This window comes from Haematobia irritans, chromosome 5 (genome assembly GCF_050003625.1).
Source record: "Haematobia irritans isolate KBUSLIRL chromosome 5, ASM5000362v1, whole genome shotgun sequence".
Taxonomy (NCBI): domain Eukaryota; kingdom Metazoa; phylum Arthropoda; class Insecta; order Diptera; family Muscidae; genus Haematobia; species Haematobia irritans.
This window is the reverse complement of record NC_134401.1, coordinates 120,010,088-120,028,740: the sequence shown is the minus strand read 5'-3', so window position 1 is coordinate 120,028,740 and position 18,653 is coordinate 120,010,088. Positions and strand designations below refer to the sequence as shown.

At 35.3% G+C, this 18,653-nt stretch overlaps 1 protein-coding gene across 2 annotated transcripts in view; it reads right to left on the bottom strand.

Annotated features, from left to right (window-relative positions):
* Nucleotides 1-18,653, bottom strand: part of Hs3st-A (Heparan sulfate 3-O sulfotransferase-A) — a 291,348-nt gene that overhangs the window by 44,663 nt on the left and 228,032 nt on the right. For both annotated transcript variants that reach the window (XM_075311929.1, XM_075311930.1), the window contains exon 6: nucleotides 6,429-6,939. In XM_075311929.1, coding sequence (XP_075168044.1) covers nucleotides 6,429-6,939 — 511 coding nt within the window. The remainder of the gene's footprint in view (nucleotides 1-6,428; nucleotides 6,940-18,653) is intronic.

The window sequence follows — 18,653 nt, the reverse complement described above, 5'->3', positions numbered from 1 at the left end:
TGCGGTGTCCACACTGGCGCTGCATAGTTTACCACTGACCGGCCAATTGCCTTATAAGTAGTTATCAAGGTTTCTTTGTCCGCACCCCAAGTACTGCCGGCTAGTGACTTGAGGACCTTGTTTCTACCACGGAGCTTATTACAAATTGCAGTGGCATGGGCAGATGACCTAAAAAGGCTGTCGAATGTGACCCCAAGAATCTTGGGGTAATTTGTGGTCGGAATTATTACTCCATCGACTCTGATATTCAACTGCCTGCGCACTTCTGCCGTCCATGTAGTAAATAGTGTGGCTGAGGATTTGGTGGGGGATATCCTAAAGTTTCTCGCAGTGAAATAACTGGTAAGATTAGCTATGTAGACGTTCAACCGATCGCAAATGTCATCAACATTGGGCCCAGATGCCAAGATTGTACAGTCATCCGCATATGATACAATCTCGACGCCGTCAGGAGGGGGTGGAATCGAGGACATGTAGAGGTTAAACAGTGCCGGAGATATCACCCCACCTTGGGCAACTCCCTGTTTAACTCTACGCGGTCTTGACTTTCTGTCCCTGAATTCCACGTACGACTGGCGTCCACACATATAATTCAGCACCCAACGCTTCGCTCCTGCCGGTAGGGACGTATTCTCGATGTCCTCAAATAATGTGGCATGGTTGACCGTATCGAATGCTTTCGATAGGTCAAGCGCCACGAGGACCGTCCTGTGACACGGCCTGGGCTGGTTAAGTCCCTTATTAATATGCGTCGAAATGGCATGTAAGGCTGTTGTCGTACTATGTACCTTACGGAATCCATGTTGATGGTGGGCAGCTGGAAAATTCTCCACAAGGCTGGGGAGGAGTAATGCCTCAAGTGTCTTGGCTACTGGCGAAAGAAGGGATATCGGTCTGTACGATTCACCTTTGCTCGAATCTTTGCCCGGTTTCAGTCGTGGAATCACCCTTCCCATTTTCCAGACATCGGGTATAATGTGTGATTCCAAAGACAAATTGACGAGTCTGGTCAGGTACTCAACTCCCAGTATTCCCAGATGCTTCAGCATTAGCATTGAAATTCCGTCAGGGCCCAGCGCCTTAGATGGTTTCGCGCTGTTGATGACATTGGTAACTTCGGCTGCAGTAAATTGTGGTGTGTCATCGGCTCGGAGACCACGTACACGACGGGTGGCTCTCCTTTTCGCTCTATCACTCTCGGGATGCTCGACAAACTGTCGGTTGAAGTATTTGGCGCACCTCTTCGGATCAGTCACAGTCACGTCGCCAAATGTGACTGAAATCCCATCATCCCTTGTGGAGGGGTTCGAGAGGGCTCTAACTGTTGACCACAATTTACCAGTTCCTGTTCCTAAGTTACATTGCTTCAGGTGCTCTAACCAAGTGTTCCGCTTGTGCTCGTCGACTATCTTACTAATCTCTAGATTTAGTTCTCTGATTCTAGGATCAGCAGGGTTAGCACGACGGCGTTCATCACGCTCGTCTGCGAGTCCCGCCGCTTCGGCTGGGAAGTTGGGCCTCACTTGGGCAATTCGACCAGCGGGTATGAAGCGAGCGGCTGCTGCGTTGATGATGTCCCGGAACTCCCTCTGGGCAACATGAACATGTGAGGGGGACGGGAGCTCACTGAAGCGGCGATCGGTGTATTCTCTGAAGCCTTCCCAGTTGGCTTTCTTTTGATTAATAAACGTCCGGCGTTCAGAGGTTATGAAATCAGAGGGTCGGTTGATGGTGAGAATTATGGGGAGGTGGTCCGAACCCAATGAAATGACGGGTTGCCAGGAGACGTCATTTATCATTTATCGTGGGGGCCTCTTCGTTCACCGTGCAAAATGTGGAGTCGTATATCTGCTCTGCCAAAGCTATGCCCCTCTGGTCATTACCCAGGAGAGAATGCCAAAGTTCATGGTGGGCATTAAAATCTCCTAGAACCAATCGGTTATGCCCGCTCAACAACCACTCAATGTTTGGGCTATAACCAGGAGCACAGCTACCAACCGGCGGTATGTACACATTGTATAGCTCTATCTCGGCAGCCCCACACTTAACTGCTACCCCCATACATTCCATGTACGGGTCATTAGTGTCTAGCACAAGCGTGATAGGTCTATACTGCACGGAACGGTGTAATATGAAAGCCAGGCCACCACCTCCATTTCTTGTGCGATCCTTCCGTAGGACATTGTACCCATCACAATGTCGTAGGCTGCAGGTGGGATTCAGCTTTGTTTCCTGGATCGCCGCGACCCTTATCCTTTTCCGATTCATAAAGTCTACGATCTCACTAATCTTACCACGGAGCCCGTTGCAATTAAATTGCAAAAATGATGCACTCTCCGGAACTGGTACAACAATATTCGGTGTAAGATGCTGCGGCGGAGAATATTGTTGTGCGGGAGAAGTCGGTGGGGTCACATAATCAGATGACCCACTGCTGCTGTCATTGGCACAGCATCCTGCCACGAAGTCAGTTTGACTATACTCCCGCAGCGATGTTAGGCCGGAGCAGTTCCGGAAGTGCACCCATTCCATGCACCGGTTACACCTCACCGAAACCGAGCGATGTCACCATCGCTCGGTTTCGGTTCGATTTCGGCAGACGGCACAGTACCATGGTCCGGGGTTTTCCTCTATCCCGGCTCGGACCAAAAGCAGGCGGAGAAGGCTCCCCGGGATGCACCTTCTCCAACACGAAAAAACGGACGAGACAACACGTACACTGAGGTGGCAGCCGCTGGCCGATGGCTGGTATCCATCGGGTCAATCCGGTGCGTAGAACCCGCCGCCGTGGGATTGTTCCTATGGTTCCTACAAGCTCAAGAAGTAAAATTGGGAGATCGGTATATATGGGGGCTATACCAACAGATGAACCTATAACCATAATTTTCTTCACACCTATATACCAAATCGCCATAAATCAATTCCATTTTATCATTAAATAGTCCTGACATAATTATATAGCCGTGACCGAAGTTTCACGATGATACCTATATTGGAAGTATATTTGGCCGCTAACTCCATATAGCACCGACCACTGTGCGCCGAGAAGTAGTAGTCATAGACCCACCTTTTAGTATACCGATCGGCTTAGAATTAAATACTGAGACGATTTAACGATGTCCGTCTGTCTGTTTGTCTGTCTGTCTGTTGATGTATTTTTGTGTCCAAAGTCCAGCCCGCAGTTTAAGTCCGATTGTCCTCCAATTTGGCATAGGGTGCTTTTTCGGCTCAAAGACAATCCCTATTGATTTTGGAAAACATCGGTTCAGATTTATATATAGCTGCGATATATATTTATAACCGATCTGGTCAAAAATGACGTATTTATCAACCGATCTGTTTCCAATTTCGTACAATCGAATATTTTGTGAATATCAGTCAAATCGGTTCAGATTTAGATATAGCTCTCATATATAGCTTTCGCCCGATTTACACTCCTATGGCCCCCGAGGCCAAAGGTTTACTCCGAGTTACGTGAAATTTTGCACAGGGAGTAGAATTAACGTTAAATATGCGTACCGAATTTGATTGAAATCGGTTCAGATTTAGATATAGCTCCCATACATAGCATTCGCCCGATTTACACTCCTATGGCCCCCGAGGCCAAAGGTTTACTCCGAGTTACGTGAAATTTTGCACAGGGAGTAGAATTGACATTATCAATATGCGTACCGAATTTGGTTGAAATCGGTTCAGATTTAGATATAGCTCCCATATATAGCTTTCGCCCGATTTACACTCCTATGGCCCCAGAGGCCAAAGGTTTACTCCTAGTTACGTGAAATTTTGCACAGGGAGTAGAATTGACATTATAAATATGCGTACTGAATTTGGTTGAAATCGGTTCAGATTTAGATATAGCTCCCATATATATCTGTCGTCCGATTTACAGTCATATGACCACGGATGCCAATGTTTCATTTCGAAAATCACCATATATATGTTCCTCAGATTTTATCAAATATGGCCAAAATTGTTAAATCGTCACTGTTATGTTAAGTCGACAGCTGGCAAAAATGATTCAAATTTACCTATACTATAATTCGTATATATTGACCTATAAATCATAAATACAGATTTGCGAATTTTTTTGCAATTTAAATCTCTCCAATATTTATACCCTGTGCCACACTGTGGAACAGGGTATTATAAGTTAGTGCATATGTGTGTAACACCCAGAAGGAGACGTGATAGACACATGGTGTCTTTGGCAATAATGCTCAGGGTGGGTCCCTGAGTCGATATAACCATGTCCGTCTGTCCGTCCGTCCGTCTGTCTGTTAACACATTTTTGTGATCAAAGTCTAGGTCGCAATTTAAGTCCAATCGCCTTCAAATTTGGCACATGTTCCTAATTTTGGTCAGAATATAACCCTATTGATTTTGGAAGAAATCGGTTCAGATTTAGATATAGCTCCCATATATATCTTTCGCCCGATATGCATTAATATGGACCCAGCAGCCAGAGTTTTATACCGATTTGCTTGAAATTTTATACAAACATAACACCTAGCCGTATAGTCAAGTGTGCAACATTTGATTGAAATCGGTTCAGATTTAGATATAGCTCCCATATATATCTTTCGCCCGATATGGACTTATATGGCCCCAGAAGCCAGATTTTTAGCCGAATTTGGTTGAAATTTTTCACTAGGAGTACAATTGGTGTATAGTCATGTGTGCCAAATTTGATTGAAATCGGTTCAGATTTAGATATAGCTTCCGTATATATTTGTCGCCCGATATGGTCTTATATGGCCCCAGAAGCCAGATTTTTAGCCGAATTTGGTTGAAATTTTGCACTAGGAGTAAAATTAGTAATATAGTCATGTGTGCCAAATTTGGTTGAAATCGATTCAAATTTAGATATAGCTCCCATTTAGATATAGCTCACCCGATATGCACTTATATGGACCCAGAAGCCAGAGTTTTATCCCGGTTTGCTTGAAATTTTGCACAAGGAGTACAATTGGTAGTATAGTCATGGGTGCCAAATTTGATTGAAATCGGTTCAGATTTAGGTTAGCTCCCATATATATGTTTTTCTGATTTCGACAAAAATGGTCAAAATACCAACTGTTTATGCCAATATCCGTAAACTAACATAAATTGGATTGAATAATAATCGTGAATAATTTATTGTCCCAGATATATTAATTCCCAAAAACACGTTCTAAAATCCCCAATCGATTATTAGTACGTCAATGACATTTAATATTTTTTAACGAAATTATCGACAAACTATCATACCGAGATACAACTTCCGCCATAAAATCCTAATAAAGGAATACCTCGTTGTTCTGCTGTAACTATCGTACTGGTAAGATCGACAATCCTAAGAAAATAAAATCCAAAATAGTTTACAAAATCATAATATTTTGTTTCCATTTATTCCTCTCATTCTATTGTCCAATCTACACTTCGCAATCATAAAACCATCTGGAGTGAAAAGTTCCACTCTAAATATCTTTCGAGATTGTGGCCCTGTTTCTGCTTTGCACCTCCTTTTGAATACTCTCAGCTCTTCTCCAAATATATTGTGCTCCCGTGCTCCATAAACACCAACATTTTCCTTGTAAAATCGCCACTGCTTAGTCGAAAAGTTGTAAAAATGACTCTAATTTTCCTAAACTTCTAATACATATATATCGAGCAATAAATCATAAATAAACTTTTGCGAAGTTTCCTTAAAATTGCTTCAGATTTAAATGTTTCCCATATTTATACCCTGCGCCACACTGTTTTACTAACATTGTGTTAGGGTGGAACATTAGGGTGGTGCATTAGCCGACTTAAATTTTGAGTCTATAGATTTTGTAGAAGTCTATCAAATTCTGTGCAGATCGAGTGATATTTAAATGTATGTATTTGGGACAAACCTTTATATATAGCATCCAACACATTTGACGGTATGATATGGTATCGAAAATTTAGATCTACAAAGTGGTGCAGGGTATAATATAGTCGGCCCCGCCCGACTTTAGACTTTCCTTACTTGTTTTGTACTAACATTGTGGTGCGTCCCGGTCATTAACCAATTTAAATTTTGAGTCTAGACATTAGGTGAAAGTTTAAAAAATGTTGTCCAAATCTTTATATAGCCCCTAACAAATTTGATCAAAAATGTTGGTATACATAGTGGTGAAGGGTATAATATAGTCGGCCCTGCCCGACTTTAGACTTTCCTTACTTGCTTTGTAAATAATTGTAAACACCTTAATCCAATTGATATTCTTGCTACAATCAATCAATCAAGACTTCATTGAGACAAGCTGTGTTGTCTCAATGAAGTTAACACATACAACACGAAAAAAAAACTCTCACCCATTCTCATTCTCTTTCTCTCTGTCTCTCTTTGTTTGACTAAGTTGAATTTCACCATGTACACAAAGCCACACATTATACAGTTGGTATATTAAATAACTTACCTGCGGTAAACGTCGACTGGTTTTGGGAAAATGTACCCGATTCGAAGGAAATACCATTGGATGACTTATCTGTTGATTGGGTGACGATAAAGATGCCAACGATGAAGATGATAAGGAAGAGGATGACAACGACGACGAGGACATGGACGATGAAGATAATGATGATATATCACCCGTATGCTTGCCATTATGCGTGTAATCCTCGGGCAAATGATTAAAACGATTGCCATTACCACTGCCACCACCTGCAGATAAGGAACTGCCACCAAAGCCACTAATACTGTTGGAATTGATTAACGCTAAACGATGATGGTGTTCATGAACGGCTTGAGCAGCTTGAATATTATAAACTGCACTGTCATACAGGACATGAAATGTCAAAAATAAGGATATCAACATAACGGTAAGAAATACTACAGCTAATTTAGGACGGGAAACACCAACGACCAATATGCAATCAGTGTGTGAGGTATCTGGGCCCACTGGCCTCATGGCGGATTTTGGTAACCATCTGAAATGGAAGGCAAAAGAAATGCGTAAAATATTAGAACCACAAATTGAATTTTATTCAATTATTTTAGGAGTTAAACTGAAAGAGAATGAAGATCACCAATTTTTTTAAATATATAAAATATTTAATTATATTTACTAGGAAAATCAAGCGATTATTAAAACCCTGAAGAAGTGGAAAGTAGTTAACGTCAGGCTTGGTGTAATGCTCGCTTTGCATACAACGTGTTACGGGTTCAACCCCAGAATGCTAGTAACATTTCTGAGTGTTTCGAAGCTTCTCTACGTGGTTTCACTGATATGTAGAAAGCCGTTCGGCCTCCGCTAAAAATAGGAGTTACCTTGTCATCAGGGTTGCCATTTTGGTCCGATCGGACCAAAATTGGTCCAAAAAATAATTAATTTGTAAATTTGGTCCGACGGTCGAATCAAATGGAATTTGATTGATTTTACTCCATTTTCGTCAAATCGGTATTTTTTTTAAATTTTCTATAGAACTAAAATTTTGATAAAATCTTCTATAGAAATAAAATTTTGATAAAATTTTCTCTAAAAATAAAGTTTTAACAATATTTTGCCAAAATTTTGTACAGAAATAAACTTAAAAAAATTTATATAAATACAAAATTATGCAAAAATGTTGTAAAAATTGTACATACAAATAAAACTTTGCTTTAACTACCCAGGAAAAAAAGAGCTTCCAAAAAAGTAGTTTGGATCCCCAATCTGTGATCCGGAAGTAGTGCAAACTTGGATCATCTCCAATGAATTTTACATGGGCTTGTCATAGGACGGAAGTACTCCCTTTTTGGATCCTTCGCATTGCTTTAGAATTTGTGTCCTGGAAGTTAATTTGAATGAAGAAATTTAAAAAGCGAAAAAAAATTTTTTTCAACCAATTTAATTTTTTTTTCATCCATATGTTTTATTACACAATTATATTCCTATTATCTAATTTTTACAATTTGAAAAATTTGTTCGCTCCGACCAGGGGTTGAACCTGGGTTTGCTGGCACCATAACAGAACGCCTTAGCACACTCATACACCAACGCCTTTGAACATAAAGCGTCGAAAGGTTAATTTAAATGTTTGTGATATGATCGTAATACGACACCAAGGAATAACATTATAATTGCTCCTCAAGATGTTCTTTATTAGTATGAACGAAAAAATAAGAAACGCAGGTTCAAATCTCACCAGCGGCAATTTTTTTTATCAAATATTTTTCTAAAAAAATATTTTTTTATGTCATGCATCGTTTTTATTTTTTATTTTCGGCATATATTTTCGTATAAATATATTTTTTCCATTAAAAATAACAAAAAAATTAAAAATTCTCGTAGTTTGCAAAACCTTCTCGAAAGAACTTCCATTGAAGCGAAAAAGTCAAACGGCACAGGTTCAAATCCCAGCAGGGATGAAATAATGTATAGAAATAAAAATTTGACAAAATTTCCTATAGAAATAAAATTTTGATAAAATTTCCTGTAGAAATAAAATTTTGACAAAATTTGCTATAGAAATAAAATTTTGACAAAATTTCCTATAGAAATAAAATTTTGATAAAATTTCCTATAGAAATAAAATTTTGACAAAATTTTCTATAGAAATAAAATTTTGACAAAATTTTCTATAGAAATAAAATTTTGACAAAATTTTTTATAGAAATAAAATTTTAACAAAATTTTCTATAAAAATAAAATGTTGACAAAATTTTCTATAGAAATAAAATTTTTTTGTTGTTTTTTTATTTCAGCTTAAAACCAAAATTTTCTATAGAAATATAATTTTGACAAAATTTTTTATAGAAATAGAATTTTGACAAAGTTTTCTGTAGAAATAAAATTTTGACAAAATTTTCTATAGAAATAAAATGTTGACAAAATTTTCTACAGAAATAAAATTTTGACAAAATTTCCTATAGAAATAAAATTTTGACGAAATTTTCTATAGAAATAAAATTTTGACAAAATTTTCTATAGAAATAAAATTTTGACAAAATTTTGTATAGAAATAAAATTTTGACAAAAATTTGTATAGAAATAAAATTTGACAAAATTTCCTATAGAAATAAAATTTTGACAAAATTTTCAATAGAAATAAAACTTTGACAAAATTTTCTATAGAAATAACATTTTGACAAAATTTTCTATAGAAATAAAATTTTGACAAAATTTTCTATAGAAATAAAATTTTGATAAAATTTTCAATAGAAATAAAACTTTGACAAAATTTTCTATAGAAATAAAATTTTGACAACATTTTGTATAGAAATCAAATTTTGACAAAATGTAGAAATAAAATTTTGACAAAATTTCCTATAGAAATAAAATTTTGATAAAATTTCCTATAGAAATAATTTTTTGACAAAGTTTTCTATAGATATAAAATATTGACAAAATTTTCTATAGAAATAAAATTTTGACAAAATTTTCTGTAGAAATAAAATTTTGACAAAATATTCTATAGAAATAAAACTTTGACAAAATTTTCTATAGAAATAAAATTTTGACAAAATTTTCTATAGAAATAAAATTTTGACAAAATTTTCTATAGAAATAAAATTTTGCCAAAACTTTCTAAAGAAATAAAATTATGACAAAATATTCTATAGAAATAAAATTTTGGCAAAATTTTCTATTAAAATATAATTTTTACAAATTTTTCTATAGAAATATAGGTGTGACAAAATTTTCTATAGAAATAAAATTTTGACAAAATTTTCTATAGAAATAAAATTTTGACAAAATTTTCTATAGAAATAAAACTTTGACGAAATTTTCTATTGAAATAAAATTTTGACAAAATTTTCTATAGAAATAAAATTTTGAAAAAATTTTCTATAGTACAAAAATTTTATTTTTTTTGATTTCAGCTTAAAACCATACATTGACTAAACTACAAGTGTAGCTTAACCAACAGAGGAAAATAATGTTTGTCAAACTTATTTGGGCAAAGCCCTATAGACTGCAAGATGGTTGGATGGACGCACGTTTCGGAATTACCACATTCCACATCAGCCTCCTCTACTACTTTTTGAATTCCGGAGCCTCTTGGAGGAACAGAATTCATCCGATCCGGTTGAAACTTAGTACGTGGTATTAGTATATGGTATCTAACAACCATGTAAATATTGGTCCATATCGGTTCATAATTATATATAGCCCCCATATAAACCTATCCCCAGATTTGACCTCTGGAGCCTCTTGGAGGAGCAAAATTTATCCAATCCGGTTGAAATTTGGTACATTTCGCTGGTGTATGGCCTATAAAAACCATGCCAAAATTGTGCCGTATCGATCTATATTATATATAGCCCCCAAATAAACCGATCCCCAATCGCAGAAAAATCACGATTGCCACTCGAGCCAAAAATAATCTACCAAAATTTTATTGCCATGGAAAATGTTGTCAAAATTTTATATTTCTGTAGAAAATTTTGTCAAAATTTTATTTCTATAGAAAATTTTGTCAAAATTTTATTTCTACAGAAAATTTTGTCAAAATATAGTTTCTATACAAAATTTTGTCAACATTTTATGTCTCTAGGAAATTTTGTCAAAATGTAATTTCTATACAAAAATTTGTCAAAATTTTATTTCTGTAGAAAATTTTGTCAAAATTTTATTTCTATAGAAAATTTATGAATTTATGAAGCAACCCCCATATTTCAATTCTGGCTCTATAATTACAGCGTAAAAATTCATATCGGTTCGTCAGCCAACGTGGTGCAATGGTTAGCATGCCCGCCTTGCATACACAAGGTAGTGGGTTCGATTCCTGCTTCGACCGAACACTAAAAAGTTTTTCAGCGGTGGATTATCCCACCTCAGTAATGCTGGTGACATTTCTGAGGGTTTCAAAGCTTCTCTAAGTGGTTTCACTGCAATGTTGAACGCCGTTCGGACACGGCTATAAAAAGGAGGTCGCTTGTCATTGAGCTTAACATGGAATAGGGCAGCACTCAGTGATAAGAGAGAAGTTCACCAATGTGGTATCACAATGAACTGAATAGTCTAAGTGAGCCTGATACATCGTGCTGCCACCTAACCTAACCTAACCATCGGTTCGTCATTTTTTCTTTCCTATATATACCGGTCAAGAACTTAATATATACGTATTTAATCGACTCTTTTTTGTCTACTAAATATCCCGCATGGACTAACTTACAATTTAGAAGATGATGTTAAGAAGTTTTAAGATGGCTTGCTGTCGGCCGGAACTCAAGTATCGTAATTTAGGATGACCGTCTTTAGTAGAAGTTTCTACGCAATCCATGATGGAGGGTACATAAGATTCGGCCTGGCCGAACTTACGGCCATACATATATTTTTTTTTTCAGTGTGTAAACTATTTTTGTGAATTTCTCTTACCCCTATAATTTAAACAGAAATACAGAATAAGAACAAAAACAAACCAAAACACAGTTTAAGAAAAAATTCCATCCCCTACAGTTTTTTACTTGTTTAAAGTATTTTCTATTTCATCTCTTAATCACCTTTTCAATTCCTTGTAATTGTAGCTTCAGATTTCTCACAATTTCTCGGAATGACACAATTCATTGTGACCATTGTATATCAATCCTATTCTTTTTGTTTGTAAAACCATAGCTACAGACTGATAAGATTATCAGTAAAACTTCAAAGGATAATAGCAGAAAATCAAAAGGTATCCTTTCATCTTTCAGCATGTAAGAGTATGTGGTGGGCGGTGTATCAACGACACATATCTACAAATATATATGGTGAGAATTTCTATGGGTATTTCAGTACATTTTGGCGTGTGTGTGTGTGTGTGTGTGAACATGGGGCTAGCTATGTGTCACAAGACATGTTGGTTGTTTGTGGTTTGAGGGACTTGTTAAAACACAAATAAATTCTCCCACTTCTGTGGCTCCCTGTAAATGTGTCACGCAATTAAGGTGGAAAAGTGTTAAGTAAAACTGACTGACAGAAATTTCCAACATAGACACACACACTCGCACACAAACATCAACTTTAAAGCTCACACAAGCAACATCTCTAACATTTCACACGAATGAAATGTGAAATCTGTGTCACTTCAGATATCGCCATATATAACAAGGCACCAGAACATAATCTTAAGCAGCACAAAAGTGCCAACACCAGTGAAGACATTATTTTTTCTTTTCTGGTATTTAGGGATTTCTATGTCGAATTTAATTATTTGAGATTTCTAGAAAGGAATGTGAACAAATTTTGTGATTGTTATGTTGACAAAGAGAAAATATTGGAGAACATGTTATAAATCTGCGAACCCATTTTGTTATAAAGATAGTTGATACATGACACCTAATTATTTAATTAGACAGCCACTATGGTGTGGGGTTAAATTTCAGTGTCGACTTAAAACTAAAAAAAGCCGAGTCCGAACGACGTTCCACATTGCAGTGAAAGCACTAAGAGAAGCTTTGAAACCCTCAGGAATATCACCAGCATTACTGAGGTGGGATAATCCACCGCTGAAAAACTTTTTGGTGTTCGGTCGTAGCAGGAATCGAACCCACGACCTTGTGTATGCAATGCTAATCATTGCACCACGGTGGATGCTGATGATGAATGTGGAAGTTGCGAAACGGCTGTCTATCCAACCATCTTTTTAAGCTACTCTTGTAGTTTAGTCAACGCAATGGCTTTAACATAAGCTGAAATTAAAGCAACAAATAAAATTTCATATTGCAAAGAAATGTTGACAAAATTTTCTATAGAAATAAAATTTTGATAAAATTTTCTATAGAAATAAAATTTTGACAAAATTTACTATAGAAATAAAATTTTGCCAAAATTTTCTATAGAAATAAAATTTTGCCAAAATTTTCTATAGAAATAAAATTTTGACAAAATTTTCTGTAGAAAAACAAATTGACGAAATTTTCTATAGAAATAAAATTTTGACGAAATTTTCTATAGAAATAAAATTTTGACAAAATTTTCGATAGAAATAAAATTTTGACAATATTTTCGATAGAAATAAAATTCTGACAAAATTTTCTATAGAAATAAAATTTTGATAAAATTCTATATAGAAGTAAAATTTTGACAAAATTTTCTGTAGAAAAACAAATTGACGAAATTTTCTATAGAAAAACAAAAAATGATTTTTTTTTTTCAAAAAAATGAAATATTTTTGATTTTTTTTAATGAAATTTCAAAAAAAAAAATAAAATTTTGACAAAATTCTCTATTGCAAATGAACTATGACAAAATTTCCCATAGCAAAGCATCACCTCTTGTGTCATTCTAGCGTTGGGTGACCACCCGTCTGTCAATGTATTTGTTGTTTGCAAAATTCTGGTCACAATTCTTAACCGATTTTGATGAAAATGCCAAACAGTGTGTTTTCTTTCACATATATACCATCCAACCGCCCTCAAAATTTGTTAAAAGGTTATCATTATCAGCACCCTTCATGTCAGTTAAATATATTTCAATGAAATTCATTTCAGGTTCAGACTTGGATATACCTCTCAAAGATATATAACGGCCGATTTTCGCAAATTTGCTTATAATCGATCTGCTTCAAAGTTGGCACAATGTAATCTTCATTTATGATATAATGAAAACTGTTGGTATCAAATCAGTTTGGATATACCTTTGACATATATTTGTCCCCTGATTTTTTCAAATTGAGTTATAATAATCTTATTTATTATCTAATCGTATTCAAAAATGTCGCAATATACTCTTATATATGTTCAACTAAACCTCTAAAATTAGGTATAGTTCTCATATAAAAGTACATCCCGATTTACCGAAATATATCCATAATATCTTTATTTATTAACCGATGTTACTTACTTACTTTATATTAAGATGTAATAAACGACCTATATTCAGATTTAGATACAGCTCTTACATATGAATATTGACCGATTTTCATTAATTTGCTTGCACTACCCACACAAATTGTGGGATATCCTCTTTTTTAACAATTGACTCAATTTTAGTGGTACACTAATTCTGCGAAGCATCAGCCATATCGTATGAGATTTAGATTTATGTCTCAAAAATATTTTAATAATACTCCCAAGTTCTCAGGTTTATTGATTGCGTAGGGTTGGCTCAGGGTGTGTTATAGTCGGCTCTGCCCAACTTTTTAGTGATTAATGTCAGGGCTGTGGAGTCGAGCCAAGTTTGCTCCACTCCGACTCCGACTCCAGCATTTTTCATCTGCTCGACTCCGACTCCGATTCCGGAGTCGACTCCGGGTAATATAACTAAATCTAATTTTAATAGCACTAATTTGTAGTTCTATTGTAAGGGTACCGTAAGTGGATCGATATAAAGTATCGTATTTATTTATGTGTGCAAAAAAAGGTCTTAATTTCAAATTAGATGCCAATTGAACTCTATATTTCAAATTTAGGGCAATGTGTAATAAATAAAATAATGATATAAATACCTATAATAATATGAGAAGATACCAACAGTATATGTATTTGTGGACCAAAATTATTGATACTATCTCAAATCCTTTAAATTTGTTGCGAGCTATAAAAGGTTTATATTCCCATATGCATGAATTTGAATCTGAATCGATTTAGACAAAATTGTATATACTTCTACAAAATCTATGTACTTAAAATTTAAATCTAACGTTATGAGACGTAACACAATTTTAACAAAAAATAAAAATGCAAGGAAAGTCTAAAGTCGGGCGGGCCGATTATAATTTACTCTGCAAAACTTTGTATTTAGATCTACATTTTGATAAAATAATTTTGATAAAATAAATCAGACTTCTACAAAATCTGGGGCAATATTTGGGAAATATTGTTTAGACAATTTCGCAAAAATGCATTTATGATTCATTCATTGAAAAATTTGAAAATTTGAGTCATTTCTACAAGTTTTCGACTTAGCAGTGAGTATCAGTGTCCAATAAGCTCGAATAAAATATTGTAATAACTTCTAGTTTTGGAGAAATGTTTGTCTAGTAAATAAAATTTTCCAAAATTTTGTATAGAAATAAAATTTTGCAAAATTTTCTACAGAAACAAAATTTTGACTAAATTTTCTATAGACATAAAATTTTGGCAAAATTGTCTATAGAAATCAAATTTTGACCAAATATATAGAAATAAAATTTTGAATACAATTTTTATAGAAATAAAATTTTTTATGGAACTAAAAGTTTGAAAAAATTATCAATAGAAATACAATTTAAAGAAAAAATTGTGTAGCAAACAAAATTTTGCAAAATTTTCTATAGAAATAAAATTTTGCAAAATATTCTATAGAAACAAAATTTTGACTCAATTTTATATAGAAATAAAATTTTGACTAAATTTTCTATAGAAAAAAATATTTCTATAGTAATAAAATTGTGAATAAATTTTTTATAGAAATAAAATTTTGACAAAATTGGCTATAGAATTAAAATTTTGATAAAACTTTTTATAGAAAACATTTTGACAAGATTTTCTATAAAAAAAAACTTTGAAAAAATTTTCTGTCAATATTCCACATATGTATATGGCATTAAAATAAAATTAAAAAAAAAATAATTTCGATTGTTCGAAATATTTCAAATAAATTGATATGGGCATTCAAATGGATCGATCCAGCCCATCTGCTAGTCTAACATTCTAGGAAACATAAAAAGATAGCCGTAATTGGAAGTTGATTTTTATTTACAATCATGCTGTACATTGATCGAATGAATAACGCAATGGAAACTAATTTGCGTAAAAACTTGCTTAGTTACAAAATTGTGAAGTGTTTTAAAAAATTTGGTATAGCCGGAGTCGGAGTCGAACAAAATTTTTACGACTCCGACTCCAGCAAAATCTTCAGACTCCGACTCCAAGACTCCGGCTCCACAGCCCTGATTAAAGTAGTGGTTGAAGGTTTCACATTCTAGGGATGAAGTCATCACACACGATTACATCAGTAGATGGACAACTAATGGAATAAAACTATATAAACTCTTCAATTCCCCATCATTTTTTTTCAAACTCCCTATATATTCTTTTCATTTTGCAAATCATTCTCCCAAATTGGCATCCCTAATATCAACGAACAAAAAAAAAAAAAAAAGAATAGAATAAAATGAAAAATGTTGAAAAATGGAAAGTGTCTTTGGCAAATTTTTCATCGCTTTCACATGCTCTGAACATAACTCAGGCCTATGTTCATCACTTGAAAATAAATGACTTCATTTGGTAGCAGTCAACACCAACCTGGTTTGACTGGAATAAGTAGGGATCATAGCACTAACGGAATGTTATGGCGAAAAGTGCTGTCAAAAGAAACGAATGGGACGGGTAGGGAAAGAATATCAAATTGGAATTCAGCTAGTGGGCATTAGGTGATTTGGGTTGCATTAAGGCATGCAAATTTTGCCCCATATCCTGAGGTGAGATGTTTCACGGCGATAAAGGCATGTCGACATGATCCAAATGTCTAATGCAGGTAAATTGCATCGTATGCCACAAATGATGTCCATCATAATGTGCTAAAGAATTCTATGAATATCAAAGGAGTTTTTAAGCTGTTGAGCAGAATGAACTGCATAATAGGTTCAATGAAATCGAAACAAAAATATCCCATGCAAGGTTAAAGGAGATTATGTCATAAATAAAAGCAAATTGAGAAAACAAGTTTTGAAAGCTTCACAAAGGAGAATATGTAAGTTCATGTGATAAACCAATAAATCTTAATCCCTTTTTAAAATAACTTTATAATAGCAAATATTATGAATATTGGATAACATTTGTTATTAAAATATAAATAATAAATTGACGGTGAATATACACTTAAAAATTATAGTCCTCATTTGAGACATTTAAAATAAACCACAACTTTCACAATAGAGATGACAAAATAATTAAAACTATTAATTCATAATCTTTGCTTTGAACTTTTTATTCAATAAATAAATCTTAGACATATGTGTCTCACCGTTAAAGTCGAAAGAAAGGCAAATATTCCTTAAAAAGTAATGACAAAAAACTTTTGATTTAAAGAAATAATCTGTAAATTAACTGAGATATTCAATATTTGAATAAAAGATAACAAAGCTGGTATGGTATATTTTGAGGACTTTGCAGATTTCTCAGACACTAGGAAGTACACAGATTTATTCCAGTGACAGTTCATTTTATTGTCTAAAAGTATACAAATACATTTTGGTGGTAATGGTGTGATTGCTTTATGTTTGGCTGGGATAGCACAAGAGGCTATCATTAGAGCCCTCCAGCTAGTAAATGTGAATAAATCGTTTATTCGTACCATTGCTCATTACCGTGATACTGGAAAAGTTGAATTGCTTATAAAAGTGGACGAAAATAGGCCACGTATATATATTGCGCGAACGGATACAACCCGGTCAAAATTTGGTCAATATAAACTTGACGTATTTCTTTCAATTTTGCATTTAAAAAACCTTAACACCCCTCATTTTGAAGGTGTGTGTGTGTAGAATGTTGCTCCTATTTTGATTTTGGAATTCACTCTTCAGTTGTCAAAATGCCGTCCAAGCAAGAAGAGCAGCGTATCAAAATTTTGCTCGCGCATCGCGAAAATCCGAGCTACTCGCACGCAATGCTGGCAAAATCGCTAAAAGTTGCCAAATCAACCGTTACAAATGTAATTAAAGTGTTTGGGGAATGTTTGTCGACAGCCAGGAAGTCTGGATCGGGGGGAAATCGAAAACCGGAAGCCGCTGAGACGACAAAGAGAGTTGCCCGTAGTTTCAAGCGAAACCCTAACCTCTCTCTCCGTGATGCCGCAAATAAGCTGGGTGTATCGTCTACAACCGTGCATCGAGCCAAAAAACGAGCCGGACTATCGACTTACAAGAAGGTAGTGACTCCAAATCGAGATGATACACAAAATACGACGGCCAAAGCGCGATCCCGGAGGCTGTACACGACGATGCTGACGAAGTTTGACTGCGTGGTAATGGACGACGAAACCTGCGACAAAGCCGACTACAAGCAGCTTCCGGGACAGGAGTTTTATACGGCAAAAGGAAGGGGAAAGGTAGCAGATATTTTCAAGCACATAAAACTGTCAAAGTTCGCAAAGAAATATCTGGTTTGGGAAGCCATCTGTACCTGTGGCTTGAAAATCAGCATTTTCATAGCTTCCGGGACTGTCAACCTAGAAATTTACGTGAGAGAGTGTTTGAATAAACGTCTGCTGCCTTTCCTGAAGAAACACGGTTGTTCCGTACTGTTTTGGCCGGATTTGGCATCTTGCCATTACGGTAAAAAGGCCATGGAGTGGCACGCCGCCAACAACGTGCAGGTGGTTCCCAAGGACAAGAACCCTCCCAACACGCCAGAGCTCCGCCCAATTGAGAAATACTGGGCGATTGTCAAGCGGAACATAAAGAAGACCAAAAAAACTGCTAAGGACGAGCAGCAGTTCAAGGCAAACTGGCTTTCTGCGGCGAAGAAGGTGGACAAGGTGGCTGTACAAAATCTGATGGCAGGTGTCAAGCGTTAGGCTCGGCAATTCGGATTTGTAAAAGCGAAAACCTAACTGAATATTTTTCCTGAATTTAATACTAATTGAACTTAAAAAAGAAATTTAATTTGATTTTTTAAATAAACGACTTCAACGATTTACACGCGTTTTCCCTTGACCAAATTTTGATCGTATTACCCTTTATACGGCCGTAAGTTCGGCCAGGCCGAATCTTATGTACGCTTCACTATGGGTTGCATAGAAACTTGTACTAAAGAC